Source organism: Ascaphus truei, chromosome 3 (genome assembly GCF_040206685.1).
Source record: "Ascaphus truei isolate aAscTru1 chromosome 3, aAscTru1.hap1, whole genome shotgun sequence".
Taxonomy (NCBI): Eukaryota; Metazoa; Chordata; class Amphibia; order Anura; family Ascaphidae; genus Ascaphus; species Ascaphus truei.
In genome coordinates this window covers 430,687,260-430,710,440 of record NC_134485.1, presented here as the reverse complement: position 1 = coordinate 430,710,440, position 23,181 = coordinate 430,687,260, and the positions used below count along the sequence as shown (strand labels likewise).

The 23,181-nt window shown below is 46.9% G+C and overlaps 1 protein-coding gene across 1 annotated transcript; it reads right to left on the bottom strand.

The window, feature by feature from the left end:
* Positions 1–5,778: 5,778 nt before the first annotated feature.
* On the bottom strand, positions 5,779–22,931 carry RABL3 (RAB, member of RAS oncogene family like 3). Its single transcript, XM_075592901.1, has 8 exons — positions 22,805–22,931; positions 19,671–19,762; positions 18,327–18,456; positions 11,271–11,385; positions 10,572–10,722; positions 9,278–9,349; positions 7,984–8,022; positions 5,779–6,500 (listed from the first exon to the last, which is right to left on the bottom strand). The coding sequence occupies exons 1-8, from the start codon at positions 22,848–22,850 to the stop codon at positions 6,435–6,437; spliced, it is 711 nt and encodes a 236-aa protein (XP_075449016.1). The 5' UTR covers positions 22,851–22,931; the 3' UTR covers positions 5,779–6,434.
* Positions 22,932–23,181: the final 250 nt, after the last annotated feature.

Here is a 23,181-nt window from a genome sequence, read left to right as displayed (position 1 = left end):
TATGTTAAAAATACATTGTACCTCCGCTGATCGCCCCCCCCCCATCCCTTCTGTATATTCTATATTTTTACAGCTCTATCAAAAAGGAACCAGATTGGCAAGAACCAAACCGGTCACTAAGTTTCACGCTCTGCTTGAGTAACATTGTAATGTTACCCACTGCACCTCAAGCATGAAGGGAATGAAGTAACGGGGGCTGCCCAGGTGCGTGCCACGTCCTCGTGTCTGCCCAGGTGCGTGCCACGTCCTCGTGTCTGCCCAGGTGCGTGCCACGTCCTCGTGTCTGCCCGGAAAAGTTAGTACCAGCCCAAGCACTCAGAAAGCTTTTCCTCATCAAAGTGCTACACAAGAACAGTCTTGGCAGAAACGTCACACAAATTATTCTGGGCGTCAAAACTTTATATGGAAGTGTCCCGGGTGGCGGCGATCGATCGGATGAGATCTAGTTACTATGGTGCCTGGGTGGCAAAACCGGGGCCGGGAAAAAATATACCAGGTTTATCCAGTGGATGTAAACGCGCGTCGATGTATCAGGTGCACCTCTTCTGCAGTCAGGAGACTTTGATCATTAACTTATAACAATTAAGGCCTCGTTCAGGGTGCAGGCTTCGGAGGGAGGGCGTGCTGCCGTGCGAGCTGCCGTGGGACACAATGTATTTAAATTGAATACTGGTTGTCAGGGTAGCAGCTGCCCTGTCTCCGAAGTAGGGAGTTGACATTGGCTACAGTTTCAATAAACAAAAAATTAGTTTTTTGAAGCTGCAGCAGCGTCACTGGGACCTCGGCAGCCAATGAAATCATTCTTGAGAATGATTTCAAGACTGCAGCCTCGATCCCTAACCTCAGGTCTGTAGCCCCGCCCCCTCAACTCCTGAAACCGTCTGCTGGGGATGAACACACATCGCCCAGCAGACTGCCGATCCAACTCCTGCCTCTGGCACCCTGAACGAGGCCTAAGAAATGTAGCCACTAACGTGCAGTCAGCACTGTGTGATATCCAATGCGATGAGTGGGTTGGCCAACCAATGGGGAAGAGCCAGTGCAGAGAGGTGACGAATTGGCTGATATGACCCGTGGTCAGAGAAGCCATTTCCATTCTCATGATCTCGGATGCCCTGTACCGGCTTAACGTTACATAGGCAGCGACCAGCCTCGCACTGATGAGACCGAAAAGGTTGAAATAACCGTCAGTGAGTAGGTTACTGGCTCTGCACTTCTTTAACCCAGACTCCGCTGAAAAAGCTGTCTAATACACAGGGATATTCGATAGGGGTCCATGTTAAAATGGATACGTAAAGAGTGACAGTGCGCATTTGCATGTCATTACCCAGAATTCCTGGCTGCGGTAGAAGCATTGCATTCAAGAGATAATGGGGAAGGGCAGGGTTGCAGACCTGCCTGATACATGTGAATGAGCTCACAAGTGATGTTATTTACTGATCCCAGATACAAACTCCCATTTATGTCATAGCCTGATAACGGGCCACAGTTACTTAACAGTGCTAAGCTTTAGAAGTTTAGGGCCACAGTTACTTAACAGTGCTAAGCTTTAGAAGTTTAGGGCCACAGTTACTTAACAGTGCTAAGCTTTAGAAGTTTAGGGCCCATTCAATTTAATGTGAATGCGGGCTAAGGTTTAGCAATGTTTAGTAAATCTGGGCGAAACGTCTTACTTTATCCAAGGATCGCTCCATTGCCAGTAAACAGTATTACAACCTGAAATGCTCACCCTCAGAGGTTGTTGGACTGTGAAAACCTTATAACAGAGACTGAGTATGACCTGGTGTGCAGCTGTGAAAGAATTATGGACAGGAGGGCTATACGGAAGAAAGAGGGTCTGGGGTTACTGGTCATCCATTTGGTATCTTTTTTTTTTATGTGGACGTGTGATAAGTGTTTGTGGGTAAAGATGAGTTTCGCTGACAGTAGAAGTTGCAAGGCTGTGCCTGTGGCTTAACACCCAGAATTATAGCGATACAATTTATCAGTACCCTGACACACTTTCTATTGTACCATTTCTGTATGAAAGAATGTACGAGTGGGCAAGGTTTGCTCTGAGATTATTTCAGAATATCATGTACTTCCTAGAGAGATTAAAACTTGATTTTGGTAAAAACAAATATATGGGAGAGAGGCATTTTATGCTAACCAAGCTCAAATAAAGCATATGTAGTGTTTTTAGATTGTAATAGGGCAGTGCCGCCTTATCTTCTGTAACCAAGGCTGTAAATACTGGGGGTGGTATTACCCCACCCCAGATCACGCTGAAGCCGCTTGCCAACGAGTCATCTCCTTGCGCACTCGCAATAAAGATTCCTTGATACTCACCGAACCTGTCTGCAGTTCTTGGTGCCCCTGGGGTACCCCTGAGAAGGCTGCGTCCCTGCATAAAAGGGGCTAATGTTCAGTATGTGGCTAACAGACAACATAAAGGCCAAGGCGGCCGTAGAAAAAAGACAGAATGGAAGTAAATCTCCAGAGAAGCAAAGCTGATCTCTCAAAGGTCTCTTATTCGGTGTCAAATACATGATGTAGGTAACTTGCTGTAAACACTGGATACAAAGAAAAGAAGAATCCCTTTATACACAGAATGCCAAGGGAACACAGAACATAAGGAGTGTATGGGAAGATTGATCACAGCAGATACAGCCAGGCGGGGAAATACTTGTGTGTAGAATGAGGTGAGAATGATGTAAGGTTAATGCTTTTTATACTGGCATTTAGGGAATGGTTTTTCCTGGATGGCCCTCCGTCGCCTTAAACTCAACATGGCTAAAACAGAGCTCCTCATACTTCCTCCCAAACCTGGCCCTACTACCTCCTTCCACATTACTGTTGGAACTACGATCATCCACCCAGTAGCCCAAGCACGCTGCCTAGGGGTCACACTCGACTCCTCTCTCACATTCGCCCCTCACATTCAAAACATTTCTAAAATTGTTGCTTTTTCCTCCGCAATATAACAAAGATACGTCCTTTCCTCTGTTGCTCGACTGCTAAAACTCTGACTCAGGCCCTCATTCTCTCCCGTCTTGATTACTGTAACCTCCTGCTGTCCGGCCTTCCTGCCTCTCACCTGTCTCCCCTACAATCTATCCTAAACGCTGCTGCCAGAATCACTCTACTCTTTCCTAGATCTGTCTCAGCATCTCCCCTCATGAAATCCCTCTCCTGGCTTCCGATCAAATCCCGCATCTCACACTCCATTCTTCTCCTCACTTTTAAAGCTTTACACTCTTCTGCCCCTCCTTACATCTCAGCCCTAATTTCTCGTTATGCACCATCCAGACTCTTGCGTTCTTCTCAAGGATGTCTTCTTTCTACCGCCTTTTTATCTAAAGCCCTCTCCCGCCTTAAACCTTTCTCACTTTCTGCCCCACACCTCTGGAATGCCCTTCCCCTCAGTACCCGACTTGCACCCTCTCTATCCACCTTTAAGTCTCACCTTAAGACACACTTGCTTAAAGAAGCATATGAATAGCACTGTGAACATTCTGAACACATGATACATAAAGCTTGGCCCCCTGCAGACGCACTTACCAGAACTCCCTCCTCCTGTCTCTGTACGTTCTCCCTACCTACCAATTAGATTGTAAGCTCCTCGGGGCAGGGACTCCTCTTCCTTAATGTTATGTTTGTTTAAAGCACTTATTCCCATGATCTGTTATTTATTCGATTACCACATGTATTACTACTGTGAAGCGCTATGTACATTAATGGCGCTATATAAATAAAGACATACAATACAATACAATTGTCTAGTCCACAGATGCATAGCTGTACTAGTAACCCTTTGTGTACTGTGCTTAAATAAAATCTCCTATTGAGAAGCGTCTTGGTTCCACTCGCCTTCTTTCAGAGACAACTTTCTAGCATTTTCCCATTCTCTACAGAATATCCCTGCTTCAGGCAGATAGGGTTGCCAGGTGTCCGCTATTGAAGTTGAATTTTATTTGGTTACTCTGTCCGGTACAAAATGAATGAATACCGGATTTGTATGTGTGCAGGGGACGACGACATGTATGTGTGCGGTGGGGGGACTGGGACGGGGACGACATGTATGTGGCCGGTATTATGTCTCCAGACTTAGTAACCAATCGTGAGATTTCCCCTGAGAAGCAATAGAGCAGGGCTGCTGCTGCTGCTATGGGTCTGGGTAGCTTCCTCCATCCTGGGGGGTAACAGAGGCTGAAGGGAGGGAGGACAAAGGGGGTGGGAGGATAAGGGAAGAGAGGATGAGGAGGGGTGCAACAATCTTGGAATTTGTGGGAGGAGCAGTAAGATCAGTATTGCTCGCCATGTACAGTATGACTGCAGGTCAGTTATTTATAAATTATCTGACCATTACGTCATTTGTTCTAAATTTCACTCCAAGCGCGCACGAATTTGCACTATTTCATATTCTATTTCCTAAAAAAATCCTGGGAAGGGCGCTCCCTGTCAAGACCCCTCCCCAGATTTTTTTTACGAAACAGAATATAAATTGGTGCAAATTGGTGAATACTTGGGAGTGAGATTTAGAAAAAATTACATAAATCAGGTAATTTATAAATAACATTCTTCCCCACCAACGATTCTCGCGCGTCGCACCTTTCACCATTGTGTCCAGTATTTTTGGACAAGCCACCTGGCAACCCTAGCTTCAACACAGGTGGCTCAATCAAAGACTGACTCACCTGTGCTGAAGCAGGGATAACCTGAAAACCTGACCTGTTGGTGGCCCTTGAGAGCTGGAGTTTCCCACCCCTGTTCTACAGGTACAGCACAGTCTGTGTATCTTAGGACAAAAGCAAGGGGTTTTTATGAAATAAATCATGTTTTTTTGCAGCCCGGAGAATTTGATGCAAACATAATCAGGGCTTCGTACCAAAGTCTGTAAGTGGTATAAGGCACCGAAGGAGTTGTGCAACCACCAGTCAAAGTTGGTTGATATAATTGCAACAACTCCACCCCTGCCCTTGGGAGACAGAGGATGTGGTTCATCGACCTTCACACATCCCATTACCCTGCACTGATTTTTTTCCCAAGCGCACAGTTACTTTGGATAATAATACAAGCCAGGGAGGAGAGCTCGGTCTTGATGGTTTCACGCAGCACCTTGTTTGCTTACAGGGAGAAGAATGACTCCTCTACACAAAGCTACTGATGAAGCGGCCCGACAGGATTCTACTTGGCATTCTGCTCTCACACGCTGTCTTTGCTATTTTGTTACGGGACCTGTCAGGGGCCCTGTGATAACAAACAGCCATCCAAGAGTTTACAACACGTCCCAACAGCCGTAGGACGGGATACGAACAGGAGGTTCTTAGGTAGATAGATTACATGTGGCAATAATGAGCAACAGGAGGGCTCAGGCACAGCTCTCACACACGGGGTGGATTACAGGCCCAGATTCCAGCTTCACATGTCCAGGACATCCAATTCCACCAAGTCTTGCTCATTGAAGTGACTGTTCTATCTGAATGCTCGTCCCGCAGCTGAGTTCCTGGGCTGACATCCATCATTAGGATGTGTTACTACATCCCGCTGTCCTCAGATCATCGCATAACAATCCCATCTGGCAGCAAAGGGGTTTGCTGCTGAGCGCGGGAGATAAAAAGCAATCACATAAAAGGGTCGCCTTTACTTGGCGGCACGATTCCGTGACACATTTTGGAGTAGCGCGCTTAGAAAACATGGGCCTAAATTACCAAAAAGAGTTTTTCCAAGGTGTCTTCAGCGAGTACAGAGCTTTCCGAAGCCCAAAGGTCTCGCCTATGTATTATTCATAAACAGAAGTCCTGTGAGTTTTTATTGTTAGAAGTGAGGAGACCTGTGAGATCTGGAACGCTTTGTACACACTACCCCATCTAGGAAGAACCATTACGTGGTGCGCAGTCTTCAAGGGCCACCAACAGGCCAGGTATTAAAGGATATCCCTGCTTCAGCACAGGTAGCTCAATCAAAATGACTACCTGAGCTGAAGCCATGGATATGGTTAAAACCGGACCTGTTGGTGGCCCTTAACGACAGAGAGTGAGCACCGCTGCATTAAAAGGATCCCACAGCCTATGATTAACGTAAACATCTCCAGGTGCAGCTTGTACTATGCAGTAAAACATAAAAAGGACAAACACTTATTTCCTATACAATTCAAGAATTCATTGCAGTTTGGGGTTTCCAGCGCTCATGCTTAATGCTGCTGCATTGTGAATGTTGGCACAGTCCGAGCTATTCCTAGTTCCTGAAGTTTGCAGATACCAGGCCACTCCACACCTCCAGCCAATCCAGGCTCACATGGCAGTCACTGACCAATCACAGACAGAGGGATCCTGCCTTGGGTCTGACATGTGCATAGTTCTATACGGGCGCCACCGATTCCACCCTCAAGTCAGAATCCTTGAGGATTGCTGCCCTCCTTCTCCATGTCCTGTCCAACAGGAACCGAGCTCTGCTCAGTCGTTGTGAAGGCTCTTAAACGAGCCTGCCCCAACGCGCTTCCGGTCTGGGAACACTGGCATCTGTTAGGGGGTGAAAAGGACACGTTAGCATGAAAGTTATCACCCTCCCCTCCTGCTCCAGTTAACCTCCTCCCCTGCCAGACAGCAGCAACGTTCATGCCGCAAAGGGGTTAATAATGACATTTGTTTGGTTCAACAGTGCGTCAGTAATGCAATGCAAACCGGTTAGAAAAAGAACTCGAAACGCGCAGGACTTTGGGAAGAAGGTACAGCACAAAAGATAGAAATAAAAGGCACAACATATACTAGATTAGCTGCCATCTAACTGCCCTATGTTAAAAAAAATGGCAGTATCTTGGACGGCAACCCGCTGCAGGCGCCTCTGGCAGCAAAGGAGGAAGAGAAAAATGGAGGGCTGGAGTTGGCTGCTTTAAACGTGATGTCACTTCCTGCACAATGCCGGCCCTCGTCTCCCATACACACTGCTAAGGGCTGTTATATAGCGGCCGTGAACGCGGCATTTATAATTGCCTGTGGTTAGTCAGCCTTTCTATAATAGTGCCGCGCGCGCCCCTGCTATAGGACCAGCCTAAGAGTTCCTTCATAATTCTATTATCGTCCTGACATACAATCCTCTCTTTGCATTAACTGTGGGAATGTCGCGTTTTTATACGTCATAATGTAGTGGTGGCAACCACATGCCGGTGGGGGGCTCAACTCCAGTCCTCAAGACCCTCCCCCCCAGCTTCAGCACAGATTGCTCAATCAGTCCCAACTTTGGCATAGGTGGCTCAATCTTCGTCTGATTTCAGGATATCCCTGCTTCAGCAAACATGGCTCAATCAGTCCCTGCTTCAGGACAGGTGGCTCAAACAGTTCCTGCTTCAGGACAGATGGCTCAGTCTTCAGGTATTCTGAAAACCTGAACTGTTGGGGGGGGGGGGGGTCTGGAGTTGAGCACCCATGTACTAGAGCACCCATGGACTTGTGCACCTCACCAAACACGCCTTTTTACAACATATGGAGAGTTGCCTGTGAACACACCAGGGATGCCTGGGAAATATGCTCAATTGAATATCATTTGCATATTTAAATTGGCCCGTTTCCCAGCGGCATTCAGGTATCTCTCCACATCTTGTATAAAAGGAGCGTTTGGGGAGCTCTCTCTCGCCAACATAAACGCGCTGTATACGCTGTAAAACTGGGTTTCCAATGGCTATTCCCATTAGTGGATCAGCGTCACAAGTAACAGGACAGGTTATCGCCCCGTTAAACAGCCCAAAAAGCTTAGTGCGGTGTCTCCCAACTCCAGTCCTCAGGGAACCCCAAAAGTTCAGATCTTAAGGATAGCCCTGCTCCAGCACAGGTGGGTCAATCAGCGGCTCAGTCATTTTGACGCAGGCCACCTGTGCTGGAGCAGGGATATCCTTAAGACCTGACCTGTTGGGGTTCCCTGAGGACTGGAGTTGGGAAACACTGGCTTAGTGCATCTCCACCTATGTCAGCGTCATGAAAGTGCGGTCAGAATGAACAAAATTCCTACCGTATTCCCGTCTCGTGTAAAGTATCTCTTCTCGATGACCTGAGGAAGGTGAGATGGGAAACGTGAACATTACAGAACAGAAGCACGGTAACTTCCTAAGCAAGAGGTGCCGGGATCGCATAATAAGGGGGCACCTGCAGCTGTGTTAGAGATGGGGAGGGAGGGGGGGCCCAATGCCAGTCCTCAGGGGCCCCCAACAGGTCAGGATTTCAGGATATCCCCGCTTCAGCACAGGTGGCTCAATCATGTGCTGAAGCTGTGACTGAGCCACCTGTGCTGAAGCAGGAATATTCTTCAAACCTGATCTGTTTGTGTCCCTTGAGGACTGGAGTAGGCCACTCCTGTGTTATGGGCTAATAGTAGATGTATGTTGTACCCCATAGGCCGTTGGCTGTGTATCACGTTCTCTGTAGGGAATCCAACATATGTCTGACCCGATCTATATCTGGTAAGCTGAAGGCTTCCGCAGGCAGCACATTGTCCTTAACCAACATTAAGAATTGGCTTGTGGCGTCTCCAAACGACACCAGGACCCGTTCAAGTGAGTGAGCCAAGTCTTCCATTGGATGAACCAAACGCAACAGCCGTAGCACGTTCAATACACACACTGAAGGGAGGAGGCTCATCGAGCGCTGGAACTACAGGGGCTTTATGAATAAAATTCACTACAATCATTTAGTTTATAGAGCTGCCACTGTAGTATTGTTCCCAAGGTGAACTGTGTGAGCTGCTGTAATATATATGTGTATTATTTTAATGTACCTACTCCTGTAGCCGTCAGGAAATCTGGCACACACGGGACACTGGAGACACTACTCTGCATGGTGTGAAGCCGCTTCCCCATAACTGCATCTCATTGTGTTCATTTGAATGGAGCGCAGGGCTTGCCAAAGCTAGCAGCAGAATAGATAGGGGTCTTTTACATCTAATGCGTAAACCGGAAGAGACCAAGAGTGTTCGGAAGCTGTGACTCACGCCTTTATTCTAACTGCCCCCCTCTGTACACAACACACTCGTTTCCCAAAACCCCTCCAGTGCTTCTAGTGCTCAACGCCAGTCCTCATGCTCCCCCAACAGGTTAGGTTTTCAGGATATCCCTGCTTCAGCACAAGTCAAAGACCGAGCCTCTGAGCCACTTGTGCTGAAGCAGGGATATCCTCAAAACCTGACCTGTTTATGGGGGGGGGGTTTGAAGACTGGAGTGAAGCACCCCTGCCCTCGTATATTCTATCACTTTGTAAGCCGTGCCATGAAACAGCCGTGCGCAGCCATGAGAGGGTTAATCTGCCTTTACCTTGTCAAAGAACCTGCTCAGTTTGACAGCGTTGGACGATCCTGCAGCCAAATAGCGGGTGCTGGTGCAGTCCTGTGTACGGAGAACACAGGGGGGTGAAACAGGAGACCCTCCCCACTTACAGTCAGAGACCAGCGTGTCTGTCCACACTGGCTATTCTCAATCATCATGCGAGAGTCATCATGCACTTACATCAGCAGCAGTGTGTGTGTGTGTGTGTGTGTGTATAAAGGCCAATAATGCACAATTCAGAGCAGCAACCTGTCTCTCCCCCCACCCCCCCCAAATCAATGGTGTTATTATTGTTTGGTGCCTTATTATAAAGCAGATATCCTTAATCTCAACTGGCACTTATTTTAAAATAAACATATGAATACACAAATGTGCACAGCTGCCAGGGGTTCTTTCTATTAATCCTGGAGCAAGGAATATGTTGACGCGTTTCACTACCTGCTCTCTGCTGCAAATAGCACAAGGGGGAATGTAACTGCCAGGGTGCTCCACTGATGAATCCCGGAGCAACCAAAGTGGCACATTTCTACTAAAACTCCCAGGCCGCAGAATTAAAGTGGTTACTGGAAATGGGGAATTTTACCCGGGCACCCTCTGCTCGTCTCAAAGAAACAAGACAAAATCAAAACTATAAGAATAGATGCTATAAATAATACTGTCTACTTAGGATTTTATTTAATAGATGTATTGTACATATTTAGCTAAAAGGAGATGGTCCTCAGTCCTTCAGTAGAGATATTTTTCCAAAATAAGCCTTTTAACATATCTAATAATAATTTAAAAAAAAAACCATATCTAATAATAATTTAAAAAAAAAAAAAACACGAATGTCCCCATCTGGACTACTTCCAGTTTGAATAATCATTACATGCACAGCACAATGCTGCCCTTGTGGAGGGAGCCTGGATGCAGGGACCCAGCCTGTTCTATACCCGCACACAGGTTACTGCTGAAGCCATAAAGGGAGGTCTTGTTTGTGATAAACCCGGGGACTTGGCAGTAAATGGAACTGCATCTTCAAAGCTCTCAAACTAGATGAGAGAGGTGCTGGAAGCCACCCTACAGGTGACAGTGGAGCGCAGGTGGGAAGAAAGGTCGTTTGTGCTTTTCCGGGCCCATAATGAAAAGGTGAAAAATCAAGCAAGTCAAAAACAAAAGAAAAGGAGCCAAATGAGGCAAGGAATACTATATCCGATGTGCCCCCTGTACAAAGGCTCACGTAAAGAGAACAAATACCATGAACTGTATTTATTGCACAACAAAAACCGCGGCAAACACTCACCAGATTGATTTCCTCGGCATTGAAATCCTCGGCTAGGAACGCGGTGCGGGTCAGAACCTCGGTGCGTTTGGATTCTGGGATTTGGTCCAGTTTCGTTCCAATGACCAGCAGAGGGATCTGGTTATCTGCAAACTGCTCTCGGTCGTAGTCCCTGCGGGGTCACACAGGATGGATTTTAATCTTACACTGTAAGCTCTTCGGGGCAGGGAGGCGGTTTCCTAATGTTACTTTCATGTCTGAAGCGCTTATTCCCGTTACGTGTTATATTATTATGCTGCGCGTGTTTCTGCGGTGACGCGCTACGTACCTAAACGGTGCTATGGAAATAAAGATATACATACTTCTTCATGGGCAGAATACTTCATACAAAATTCCCTAACTGGTCAGATTATATCAACTAGGAAAACAAAAAAACACAACACCCCATGCCAAAAAGTGAGGCATTCCTGCGGTCACGTTTATGGGTTTCAGCTGTTCTTGCTCGCCGACCCTTCGGAGCGGCGGCCGCTGCCTGGAAGTAGTGTGAATATTGGGTTTCCTGTGGCTCCTTTGCCGTCGCGGCTCATTGTAACGTCCCGTACAAGGAGTTGAGGGCAGTTAGGGGGCTTGGGAAGGGAGATGTAATGGGTTTGGGGAGTGCAGTTACATTTGACGTGATGCTGGACGCTCACTCGGTGGTGGAACAAGCGGGACACTCACCCGTTGGTCACCAGGACTCCCGTTGGCGCCATGTCTCTGTTCAGAGCTTCTAGTGACCAGCGATACAGGTTCTGAGATGACTTCTTGTTTGTCATATCGTGGACAAGGATGATACCTGAAAGTCAGATTTTCAAGATGGTCTGCTATTATGTGGTTCTAGAACAGGGGTGAGCAACTCCAGTCCTCAACGGCCACCAACAGGTGTGGTTTTAATGATATCCCTGCTTCAGCACAGGTGGTTCAATCAGTGTTGAGGCAAGGATATCCTTAAAAACTGACCAATTGGTGGCCCTTGAGGACTGGAGTTGGCCATTCCTGTGTTATAGGGTAAATAGGAGATGGACGTTGTTCCCACGTAGGATGTTGGCTGTGTATCACGTTTCTGACTGAGCCACCTGTGCAGAAGCAGGGATATCCTTAAAAACCCTGACCTGTTGGTGGTCGTTGACAACTGGAGTTAGCCACCCCTGTTCTAGAAGAGGCCCGTACCAGGGGTGGCAGGGTCTACTGAAGTTTAAGGGCAGGGCTAAGACAAAGTACCCCGTGCACAGAATCCTTTCCGATTTCTCTCTTATAGAGAATGACAAACAGAAGCAAGTAGTGAATGTAAAGAATGAGAAGTGATGGCTCTGGGCAGCAAGTCATCAAGTATTCCCAGACATGAGTGTTAATGAGAGAGGAGTGAATAAGCATTCCCAGACACGAGTGTTAATGAGAGAGGAGTGAATAAGCATTCCCAGACACGAGTGTTAATGAGAGAGGAGTGAATAAGCATTCCCAGACACGAGTGTTAATGAGCGGGGAGTGAATAAGCATTCCCAGACACGAGTGTTAATGAGAGAGGAGTGAATAAGCATTCCCAGACACGAGTGTTAATGAGCGGGGAGTGAATAAGCATTCCCAGACACGAGTGTTAATGAGAGAGGAGTGAATAAGCATTCCCAGACACGAGTGTTAATGAGCGGGTAGTGATTAAGCATTCCCAGACACGAGTGTTAATGAGAGAGGAGTGAATAAGCATTCCCAGACACGAGTGTTAATGAGCGGGGAGTGAATAAGCATTCCCAGACACGAGTGTTAATGAGCAGGGAGTGAATAAGCATTCCCAGACACGAGTGTTAATGAGAGAGGAGTGAATAAGCATTCCCAGACACGAGTGTTAATGAGCGGGGAGTGAATAAGCATTCCCAGACACGAGTGTTAATGAGAGGGGAGTGAATAAGCATTCCCAGACACGAGTGTTAATGAGAGGGGAGTGAATAAGCATTCCCAGACACGAGTGTTAATGAGAGAGGAGTGAATAAGCATTCCCAGACACGAGTGTTAATGAGCGGGGAGTGAATAAGCATTCCCAGACACGAGTGTTAATGAGAGGGGAGTGAATAAGCATTCCCAGACACGAGTGTTAATGAGAGGGGAGTGAATAAGCATTCCCAGACACGAGTGTTAATGAGAGGGGAGTGAATAAGCATTCCCAGACACGAGTGTTAATGAGAGGGGAGTGAATAAGCATTCCCAGACATGAGTGTTAATGAGAGGGGAGTGAATAAGCATTCCCAGACACGAGTGTTAATGAGCGGGGAGTGAATAAGCATTCCCAGACACGAGTGTTAATGAGCGGGGAGTGAATAAGCATTCCCAGACACGAGTGTTAATGAGAGAGGAGTGATTAAGCATTCCCAGACACGAGTGTTAATGAGCGGGGAGTGAATAAGCATTCCCAGACACGAGTGTTAATGAGAGAGGAGTGAATAAGCATTCCCAGACACGAGTGTTAATGAGCGGGGAGTGAATAAGCATTCCCAGACACGAGTGTTAATGAGAGGGGAGTGAATAAGCATTCCCAGACACGAGTGTTAATGAGAGGGGAGTGAATAAGCATTCCCAGACACGAGTGTTAATGAGAGGGGAGTGAATAAGCATTCCCAGACACGAGTGTTAATGAGCGGGGAGTGAATAAGCATTCCCAGACACGAGTGTTAATGAGAGGGGAGTGAATAAGCATTCCCAGACACGAGTGTTAATGAGCGGGGAGTGAATAAGCATTCCCAGACACGAATGTTAATGAGAGAGGAGTGATTAATCATTCCCAGACACAAGTGTTAATGAGAGAGGAGTGAATAAGCATTCCCAGACACAAGTGTTAATGAGCGGGGAGTGATTAAGCATTCCCAGACACGAGTGTTAATGAGCGGGGAGTGAATAAGCATTCCCAGACACGTGTGTTAATGAGAGAGGAGTGATAAAGCATTCTCAGACACGAGTGTTAATGAGAGAGGAGTGATTAAGCATTCCCAGACACGAGTGTTAATGAGCAGGGAGTGAATAAGCATTCCCAGACACGAGTGTTAATGAGAGAGGAGTGATTAAGCATTCCCAGACACGAGTGTTAATGAGCAGGGAGTGAATAAGCATTCCCAGACACGAGTGTTAATGAGAGGGGAGTGAATAAGCATTCCCAGACACGAGTGTTAATGAGAGAGGAGTGAATAAGCATTCCCAGACACGAGTGTTAATGAGCGGGGAGTGAATAAGTATTCCCAGACATGAGTGTTAATGAGAGAGGAGTGAATAAGCATTCCCAGACACGAGTGTTAATGAGCGGGGAGTGATTAAGCATTCCCAGACACGAGTGTTAATGAGCGGGGAGTGAATAAGCATTCCCAGACACGAGTGTTAATGAGAGAGGAGTGATTAAGCATTCCCAGACACGAGTGTTAATGAGCGGGGAGTGAATAAGCATTCCCAGACACGAGTGTTAATGAGCGGGGAGTGATTAAGCATTCCCAGACACGAGTGTTAATGAGCGGGGAGTGATTAAGCATTCCCAGACACGAGTGTTAATGAGCGGGGAGTGAATAAGCATTCCCAGACACGAGTGTTAATGAGAGAGGAGTGATTAAGCATTCCCAGACACGAGTGTTAATGAGCGGGGAGTGATTAAGCATTCCCAGACACGAGTGTTAATGAGCGGGGAGTGAATAAGCATTCCCAGACACGAGTGTTAATGAGCGGGGAGTGAATAAGCATTCCCAGACACGAGTGTTAATGAGCGGGGACTAAATAAGCATTCCCAGACACGAGTGTTAATGAGAGAGGAGTGAATAAGCATTCCCAGACACGAGTGTTAATGAGCGGGGAGTGAATAAGCATTCCCAGACACGAGTGTTAATGAGCGGGGAGTGAATAAGCATTCCCAGACACGAGTGTTAATGAGCGGGGAGTAAATAAGCATTCCCAGACACGAGTGTTAATGAGCGGGGAGTGATTAAGCATTCCCAGACACGAGTGTTAATGAGAGGGGAGTGAATAAGCATTCCCAGACACGAGTGTTAATGAGCGGGGAGTGATTAAGCATTCCCAGACACGAGTGTTAATGAGCGGGGAGTGATTAAGCATTCCCAGACACGAGTGTTAATGAGCGGGGAGTGATTAAGCATTCCCAGACACGAGTGTTAATGAGAGAGGAGTGAATAAGCATTCCCAGACACGAGTGTTAATGAGAGAGGAGTGATTAAGCATTCCCAGACACGAGTGTGAATGAGCGGGGAGTGATTAAGCATTCCCAGACACGAGTGTTAATGAGCGGGGAGGGAATAAGCATTCCCAGACACGAGTGTTAATGAGCGGGGAGTGAATAAGCATTCCCAGACACGAGTGTTAATGAGAGAGGAGTGAATAAGCATTCCCAGACACGAGTGTTAATGAGAGAGGAGTGAATAAGCATTCCCAGACACGAGTGTTAATGAGCGGGGAGTGAATAAGCATTCCCAGACACGAGTGTTAATGAGCGGGGAGTGATTAAGCATTCGCAGACACGAGTGTTAATGAGCGGGGAGTGAATAAGCATTCCCAGACACGAGTGTTAATGAGAGAGGAGTGAATAAGCATTCCCAGACACGAGTGTTAATGAGAGAGGAGTGAATAAGCATTCCCAGACACGAGTGTTAATGAGAGGGGAGTGAATAAGCATTCCCAGACACGAGTGTTAATGAGCGGGGAGTGAATAAGCATTCCCAGACACGAGTGTTAATGAGAGGGGAGTGAATAAGCATTCCCAGACACGAGTGTTAATGAGCGGGGAGTGAATAAGCATTCCCAGACACGAGTGTTAATGAGCGGGGAGTGATTAAGCATTCCCAGACACGAGTGTTAATGAGCGGGGAGTGATTAAGCATTCCCAGACACGAGTGTTAATGAGCGGGGAGTGAATAAGCATTCCCAGACACGAGAGTTAATGAGAGAGGAGTGAATAAGCATTCCCAGACACGAGTGTTAATGAGCGGGGAGTGAATAAGCATTCCCAGACACGAGTGTTAATGAGAGAGGAGTGAATAAGCATTCCCAGACACGAGTGTTAATGAGCGGGGAGGGAATAAGCATTCCCAGACACGAGTGTTAATGAGAGAGGAGTGAATAAGCATTCCCAAACACGAGTGTTAATGAGCGGGGAGGGAATAAGCATTCCCAGACACGAGTGTTAATGAGAGAGGAGTGAATAAGCATTCCCAGACACGAGTGCTAATGAGAGAGGAGTGAATAAGCATTCCCAGACACGAGTGTTAATGTGCGGGGAGTGAATAAGCATTCCCAGACACGAGTGTTAATGAGCAGGGAGTGAATAAGCATTCCCAGACACGAGTGTTAATGAGCGGGGAGTGAATAAGCATTCCCAGACACGAGTGTTAATGAGCGGGGAGTGAATAAGTATTCCCAGACACGAGTGTTAATGAGAGAGGAGTGATTAAGCATTCCCAGACACGAGTGTTAATGAGAGAGGAGTGAATAAGCATTCCCAGACACGAGTGTTAATGAGCGGGGAGGGAATAAGCATTCCCAGACACGAGTGTTAATGAGAGAGGAGTGAATAAGCATTCCCAGACACGAGTGCTAATGAGAGAGGAGTGAATAAGCATTCCCAGACACGAGTGTTAATGTGCGGGGAGTGAATAAGCATTCCCAGACACGAGTGTTAATGAGCAGGGAGTGAATAAGCATTCCCAGACACGAGTGTTAATGAGCGGGGAGTGAATAAGCATTCCCAGACACGAGTGTTAATGAGCGGGGAGTGAATAAGCATTCCCAGACACGAGTGTTAATGTGCGGGGAGTGAATAAGCATTCCCAGACACGAGTGTTAATGAGAGAGGAGTGAATAAGCATTCCCAGACACGAGTGTTAATGAGAGAGGAGTGAATAAGCATTCCCAGACACGAGTGTTAATGAGAGGGGAGTGAATAAGCATTCCCAGACACGAGTGTTAATGAGCGGGGAGTGAATAAGCATTCCCAGACACGAGTGTTAATGAGCGGGGAGTGAATAAGCATTCCCAGACACGAGTGTTAATGAGAGAGGAGTGAATAAGCATTCCCAGACACGAGTGTTAATGAGCGGGGAGTGAATAAGCATTCCCAGACACGAGTGTTAATGAGAGAGGAGTGAATAAGCATTCCCAGACACGAGTGTTAATGAGAGAGGAGTGAATAAGCATTCCCAGACACGAGTGTTAATGAGAGAGGAGTGAATAAGCATTCCCAGACACGAGTGTTAATGTGCGGGGAGTGAATAAGCATTCCCAGACACGAGTGTTAATGAGCGGGGAGTGAATAAGCATTCCCAGACACGAGTGTTAATGAGCGGGGAGTGAATAAGCATTCCCAGACACGAGTGTTAATGAGAGAGGAGTGAATAAGCATTCCCAGACACGAGTGTTAATGAGAGAGGAGTGAATAAGCATTCCCAGACACGAGTGTTAATGAGCGGGGAGTGAATAAGCATTCCCAGACACGAGTGTTAATGAGAGAGGAGTGAATAAGCATTCCCAGACACGAGTGTTAATGAGAGAGGAGTGAATAAGCATTCCAAGACACGAGTGTTAATGAGAGAGGAGTGAATAAGCATTCCCAGACACGAGTGTTAATGAGCAGGGAGTGAATAAGCATTCCCAGACACGAGTGTTAATGAGAGAGGCGTGAATAAGCATTCCCAGACACGAGTGTTAATGAGAGAGGAGTGATTAAGCATTCCCAGACACGAGTGTTAATGAGAGGGGAGTGAATAAGCATTCCCAGACACGAGTGTTAATGAGAAATGAGTGAATAAGCATTCCCAGTCACGAGTGTTAATGAGAGGGGAGTGAATAAGCATTCCCAGACACGAGTGTTAATGAGAGAGGAGTGAATAAGCATTCCCAGACACGAGTGTTAATGAGAAAGGAGTGAATAAGCATTCCCAGACACGAGTGTTAATGAGCGGGGAGTGAATAAGCATTCCCAGACACGAGTGTTAATGAGCGGGGAGTGAATAAGCATTCCCAGACACGAGTGTTAATGAGCGGGGAGTGATTAAGCATTCCCAGACACGAGTGTTAATGAGAGAGGAGTGAATAAGCATTCCCAGACACGAGTGTTAATGAGAGAGGAGTGAATAAGCATTCCCAGACACGAGTGTTAATGAGAGAGGAGTGAATAAGCATTCCCAGACACGAGTGTTAATGAGAGAGGAGTGAATAAGCATTCCCAGACACGAGTGTTAATGAGAGAGGAGTGAATAAGCATTCCCAGACACGAGTGTTAACGAGAGAGGAGTGAAGTCATTTATGCTTAAAGGGGAACATTAAAACATTGAATGTGATGGTAGTTAAGAGCCCCTTGCCCTCCCAGCCTGCTAATTTTCTTATCTGCTATTCAACCTCACACCCGATTTGACCCTTGGCTTTATTTTATACTGTAAGCAGTCATCATCTTTCCCAAGCATTTTCAATTCCTTTACTGTATTAACCTTTGCCATCGCTGCTGGAAGGCTGTTCAGTGTATCCACCACGCTTTCCGTAAAGTACCTAGTCACATTTCCCGTGAGCCTGCCCCCCTCTAGCTCCAGAGCATGGCCTCTCTCTCTGAATTATGCTTCCTCCTGTACCCTGTTAAAACCCTTTATGTCTGTGAAAGTGTAACTCTTATCCCTCCTCGTCGTCGCGGTACATGCGGGTAGATTTTATCCCCATTAATAAGGGTCCCGCGTGTCACGTAGACGCCATGTTCCCAAGCCCTCGCCTTACCATTCACTGCATTGTAAAACATGCCTCTGATGCTCTTCACGCTGCTCGAGCTGCCGACAGATCCTCCCACGTCCCACAGCTCAATGTAATAAATCTTCTCCTCCGGGGTCCCCTCCCGGAATTCATGCAGCTGACAACACAATGCAGCAGAGACGCTGATGTTAGTGATTTATACCATGTGTTACCAGGAAGTAGTACAGTGAGTTACCTCTCGTCTTCAAGCATGTCCTGGGCACAGAGTTATAACAATACATGGTTACAAAGAAATCGCATGCACAGTTAGAGATAATATATATTATAGGCGTATGTAACAGTTACAGACCAGATTAAAATGTGAGACAGCTTTAGTTTTGAAAGAACTTAGACTGGTGGCGGTTGTGAGGTCTCCGGTAGACTGTTCCAGTTTTGGGGTGCACGGTCAGAGAAGGAAGAGCGGCCGGATACTTTGCTGAACCTTGGGATCATGAACAGTCTTTTGGAGTCAGATCTCAGATAAGTGCTGCATGTGATAGGGGTGAGGGGCTTGTTCAGATAGGCGGGTAGCCTGCCCAGAAAGTATTTGAAGGCAAAACAGGAAAGATGAACTTTGAACGTAGACTCAAGTGATGTCCAATCTAGTTCTTTGAGCATTTCGCAGGGATGTGTGTTGTAGTTGCATTGAAGGACATAGCAGCACATTGAATTGTAGAGGTGAGTTTGGGGTGCTGAGCCGTATACTATGTCCCCATAGTCTATAATTGGCATTAGCAACTGCTGTTCGATACGCTTTCTGATCAGCAGACTTAGGGAGGATTTGTGCCTATAAAAGTACACCTAGTTTGGCATAGGTTTTGGATGTCAGGGTATCAATGTGCATGCCAAATGTTAACTGGGAGTCAAACCATAAGCCCAAATATTTAAAACCAGTGACAGTGCGGCCAATAGGAGAAGCTCTTACACTCCTAGAATATCTCAACCTCCAACCCTTTCTCTTCTGCATATCTCCCACCCGCTGAGCCCGACTCCTCCATATGCAAACTCACTCACCGACAGCCACGCCAACTCTTGCACATGCAAACTCATTTGGTTTTTATTGTAAAGCTGTATTCCGTGCATGGCTGTCCCATGCGTCTTTCACTCTTCCAGTAACAAAAAACACAACAAAAAAAACCCCTTACTCACATTTATTTATAACAGTGCCACCCCATCTACCCAGAACTTATTTCCCGCCTTGATAAGCGAGACAATCCTGAGCCCAGCGTGATCTTTATTATTATTATAAAAATAACGTTATTTCCCATGGCCTTCATGCATGTCCAGCCTGGCTGCAATGGAAAGAAGAATCAGACTGCAGCAGCTACTTACCCGCACATCCACAGAGCAGCCCACTGTCCACGAGGGATTCCCCAGCACCTGGCTCTGACACAGGAGATGGACGAGGGAGGATTTCCCCACTCCTGCAGGGAACATTACCGGTACATTAGCCTGTCGCATGGCAGCAGCCTCCGTCACACCTCATGTGGTCTTCCGCTGGTCACTGCCACTTAGCAGAGCTGTGATATGTGCTGCTCTGACAGGGACAGGGTTACTGCTATTTATCAGCTGTAAATATCCACGTAGCCATGTAACACCTTAACTACCATCATAGGTGTATATATTGGGGGTATACAAGTTAGGGGTGTGGGGGTGTACAAGTTAGCGATGTGGGGTGTGTATATATTAAGGGTGTGGGGGTGGACAAGTTGGGGGTGTGTATATATTAAGGGTTTGGGATGTAAAGGTTAGGGGTGTGGGGGCGTACAAGTTTGGGGTGTGTATATATTAGGGGTGTGGGGGGCGTGTATATAAGGGGTTTGGGGTGTACAAATATATATATATATATATATATATATATATGCAAATACAACTGTATGCTCATCTGCATGTCTTAGGCAGGTCTGCAACCCCGCTATATATATATATATTGGGGGGTGAGGTGTATATATTGGTGGTGTATATATTAGGGGGAGTAGGTGTGTATATATTTAGGGGTGTGTATATTGATGGTATGTTAGGGGTGCGGGTGTATATATGTGTATCTTAGGGGTGTACAAGTTAGGTGTGTATATATTAGGGGGAGTAGGTGTGTATATATTGGTGGTGTATGTTAGGGGTGTGTATATATTAGGGGTGTGTGTGTGTATATTAGGGGTGTGGGGGTATACAAGTTAGGGGTGTGAGTTGTATATATTGGTGGTGTATGATAGAGGTGCAGGTGTATATATTAGGGTATGGTACATACTCCGTAAACGACATTGCTTCATCTTTTATAAGGTACGGAGCGATGCGTTGTGGAGGCCAGCGGCAGGATGTTCAATACGTCTCTAGTGATTCCGCGCCATTGATCTTGATTTAGGGCGGCTTTTTGGGCTTCGGCTACTGTGAAGTGAAGCGGTTTGAAATCTTGGGCCACCTGGTTCAACCACGTTTTCTTTGGAGCCTTTCGGTCCACTTTCCAGCCCATGGGTCGTGTGGTGTTGAGGCGCTGGTGTGGTAATCTGGTGATGTCCATACGGCAGACGTGGCCAAACCACCCAAGTCTTTGTCGCTTAATGTACTGGTCGATTTGGGGATTGGTTTTGACAGGCTAACCGTACATCTTCATTTTCCCATCGGTCTCGTAGCGTAATATGGAATATGTTACATAGACATCTTAGTTGGAATCGTTGGAGTGGGTTCATATCGCTTTTGAGTAGTGTCCATGTTTCTGAGCCATACAGTAAAATGGTGCGTATTGAGGCGTTAAAAATGCGCATTTTTGTTACATTTGTCACGTCCTGTTGGTTACACAAGCATTTTTTAAGGCAGGCGAACGCTGCGTGGCGCTACCGATGCAGCTTTTGATGTCGTTCGTAGCTGCTATGCTTTGGCTATCAATAATAGACACTAGGTATTTGAATGAGTCCACTCGCTCGATTGGGTTGCCGTCCAGTTGAAGTTGAATCTGTTGGGTACCGGTAAATATGTATTTAGTCTTTTCCGTATTCATGGATAATTCGAGCTTCTTTGCATTGGCTCGCATGTCGTTCAAAGTTTCTTGGGCTGTATCCGCTAAGAACACGATGTCATCGGCGTATGCTAGGTCCGTGAAAAAAAAACTCGCTTACACTTGTACGCCAGGCCTGTCTTTATATGTTTTTCTGCTAATCCAATCCATGGTAATACTGAATAACATAGGCGATATTATACAACCTTGTGTGGCTCCCGGGATATGGAGAATGGCGCGGATATGTTGCCCATGTGTGTGACTCCTGTGGATATGGAGAATGGCCGGATATGTTACCCATGTGTGTGGCTCCCGGGATATGGAGAATGGCGCGGATATGTTGCCCATGTGTGTGACTCCCGTGGATATGGAGAATGGCCGGATATGTTTCCCATGTGTGTGACTCCCGTGGATATGGAGAATGGCGCGGATATGTTTCCCATGTGTGTGACTCCTGCGGATATGGAGAATGGCGCGGATATGTTGCCCATGTGTTTGACTCCCGTGGATATGGAGAATAGCGCGGATATGTTGCCCGTGTGTTTCACTCTGCTTGTTCCTCCTTCATAAAAAGCCCTTAGCACATTGAGAGTGGCATGTGGTACCGTATCAGCCTTGAGGGCGCACCATAGCGATGGGTGATCCACACTGTCAAAAGCGCACGAGAAGTCACAAATACCATAAAGGTATCTTTTTTACAGCAGCAGAGTAGTATTTCTACTAATTATAGCAGGGGGAGTAGGTTTGTATATATTTAGGGGTGAGTATCTTGGTGGTGTATGTTAGGGTTGGGGGTGTATATATTAGGGGAAGTAGGTGTGTATTTATTTAGGGGTGGTTATCCTGGTGGTGTATGTTAGTGGTGGGGGTGTATATATTAGGGGGAGTAGGTGTGTATATATTAGGGGTGGGTGTCTTGGTGGTGTATGTGTGTATATATTAGGGGGAGTAGGCGCGTGCGTGTGTGTATATATATATATATATATGCGGTATCTTGGTGGTGTATGTTTGGGGTGCGGGTGTATATATTTGGGGGAGTAGGTGTGTATATTAGGGGTGGGTATCTTGGTGGTGCGGGTGTATATATTAGAGGGAGTTGGTGTGCATATATATATATATATATATATATATATTTAGGGGTGGGTATCTTGGTGGTGTAGGTTAAGGGTGCGGGTGTATATATTAGGGGGAGTAGGTGTGTATATATTTAGGGGTGGGTATCTTGGTGGTGTATGTTGTGTGCGTATATATTAGGGGTGTGGGGTGTATGTATTGTTGGTGTATGTTAGGGGTGTGTATATATAAAGGGGCGTGTAGGCTGTACTTATTTTCAGCTTGGAGGGTTTGTGAGCACAGGGCAGGGGGATCCCCTGAGCGTCCCCATATCTCCCCCTCCTGCTCCCTACAATATATCTTCCCCCTCCCTATAGCTCCCCCTTCCCCATAACACACCCTCCCCCTCCCTATAACTCACCTGAGTCCCCCAGGACCAGCACCTTCACCCTATCTAGTGACGCCATCTTACACTCCCTACCACCTCCAGCCAATCAGGAAGCACCGCCAGCCAATCAGGAAGCACCTCCTGCTGCCAGCGCTTCAGCTCCCGGTCACCACGGCAACCAAAGCTCCCCTGCTTGCGATTGGCTGAATTGGTAAACCCAAGCGCGCAATGGGACGCGAGGAGGAGGCGGCGCGTTCCAAGCCTCGCTTTGGTTACGAAGTGGGCGTGGCGACACGCAGGGATAAGGTTGGAACGCAAACGAATGGTGCCATTTTGAAGCGTTCGGCGGCCATTTGTGACCCGGGCATCAACCGCGCCTACGGAAAGTAAACAGAAAGATGTAAACACTA

Bases quoted from the DNA above. Each gene is read 5' to 3' on its own strand.
- RABL3 (XM_075592901.1), bottom strand. From the start codon at position 22,850: ATGGCGTCACTAGATAGGGTGAAGGTGCTGGTCCTGGGGGACTCAG. The intron at 8,023-9,277 runs GTAAAGGCAGAT...CACCTTCCTCAG, and splicing joins TGAGCAGGTTCTTTGACAAG to GTCATCGAGAAGAGATACTT. The intron at 6,501-7,983 runs GTAGGAATTTTG...ACCCCCTAACAG, and splicing joins TTACACGAGACGGGAATACG to ATGCCAGTGTTCCCAGACCG.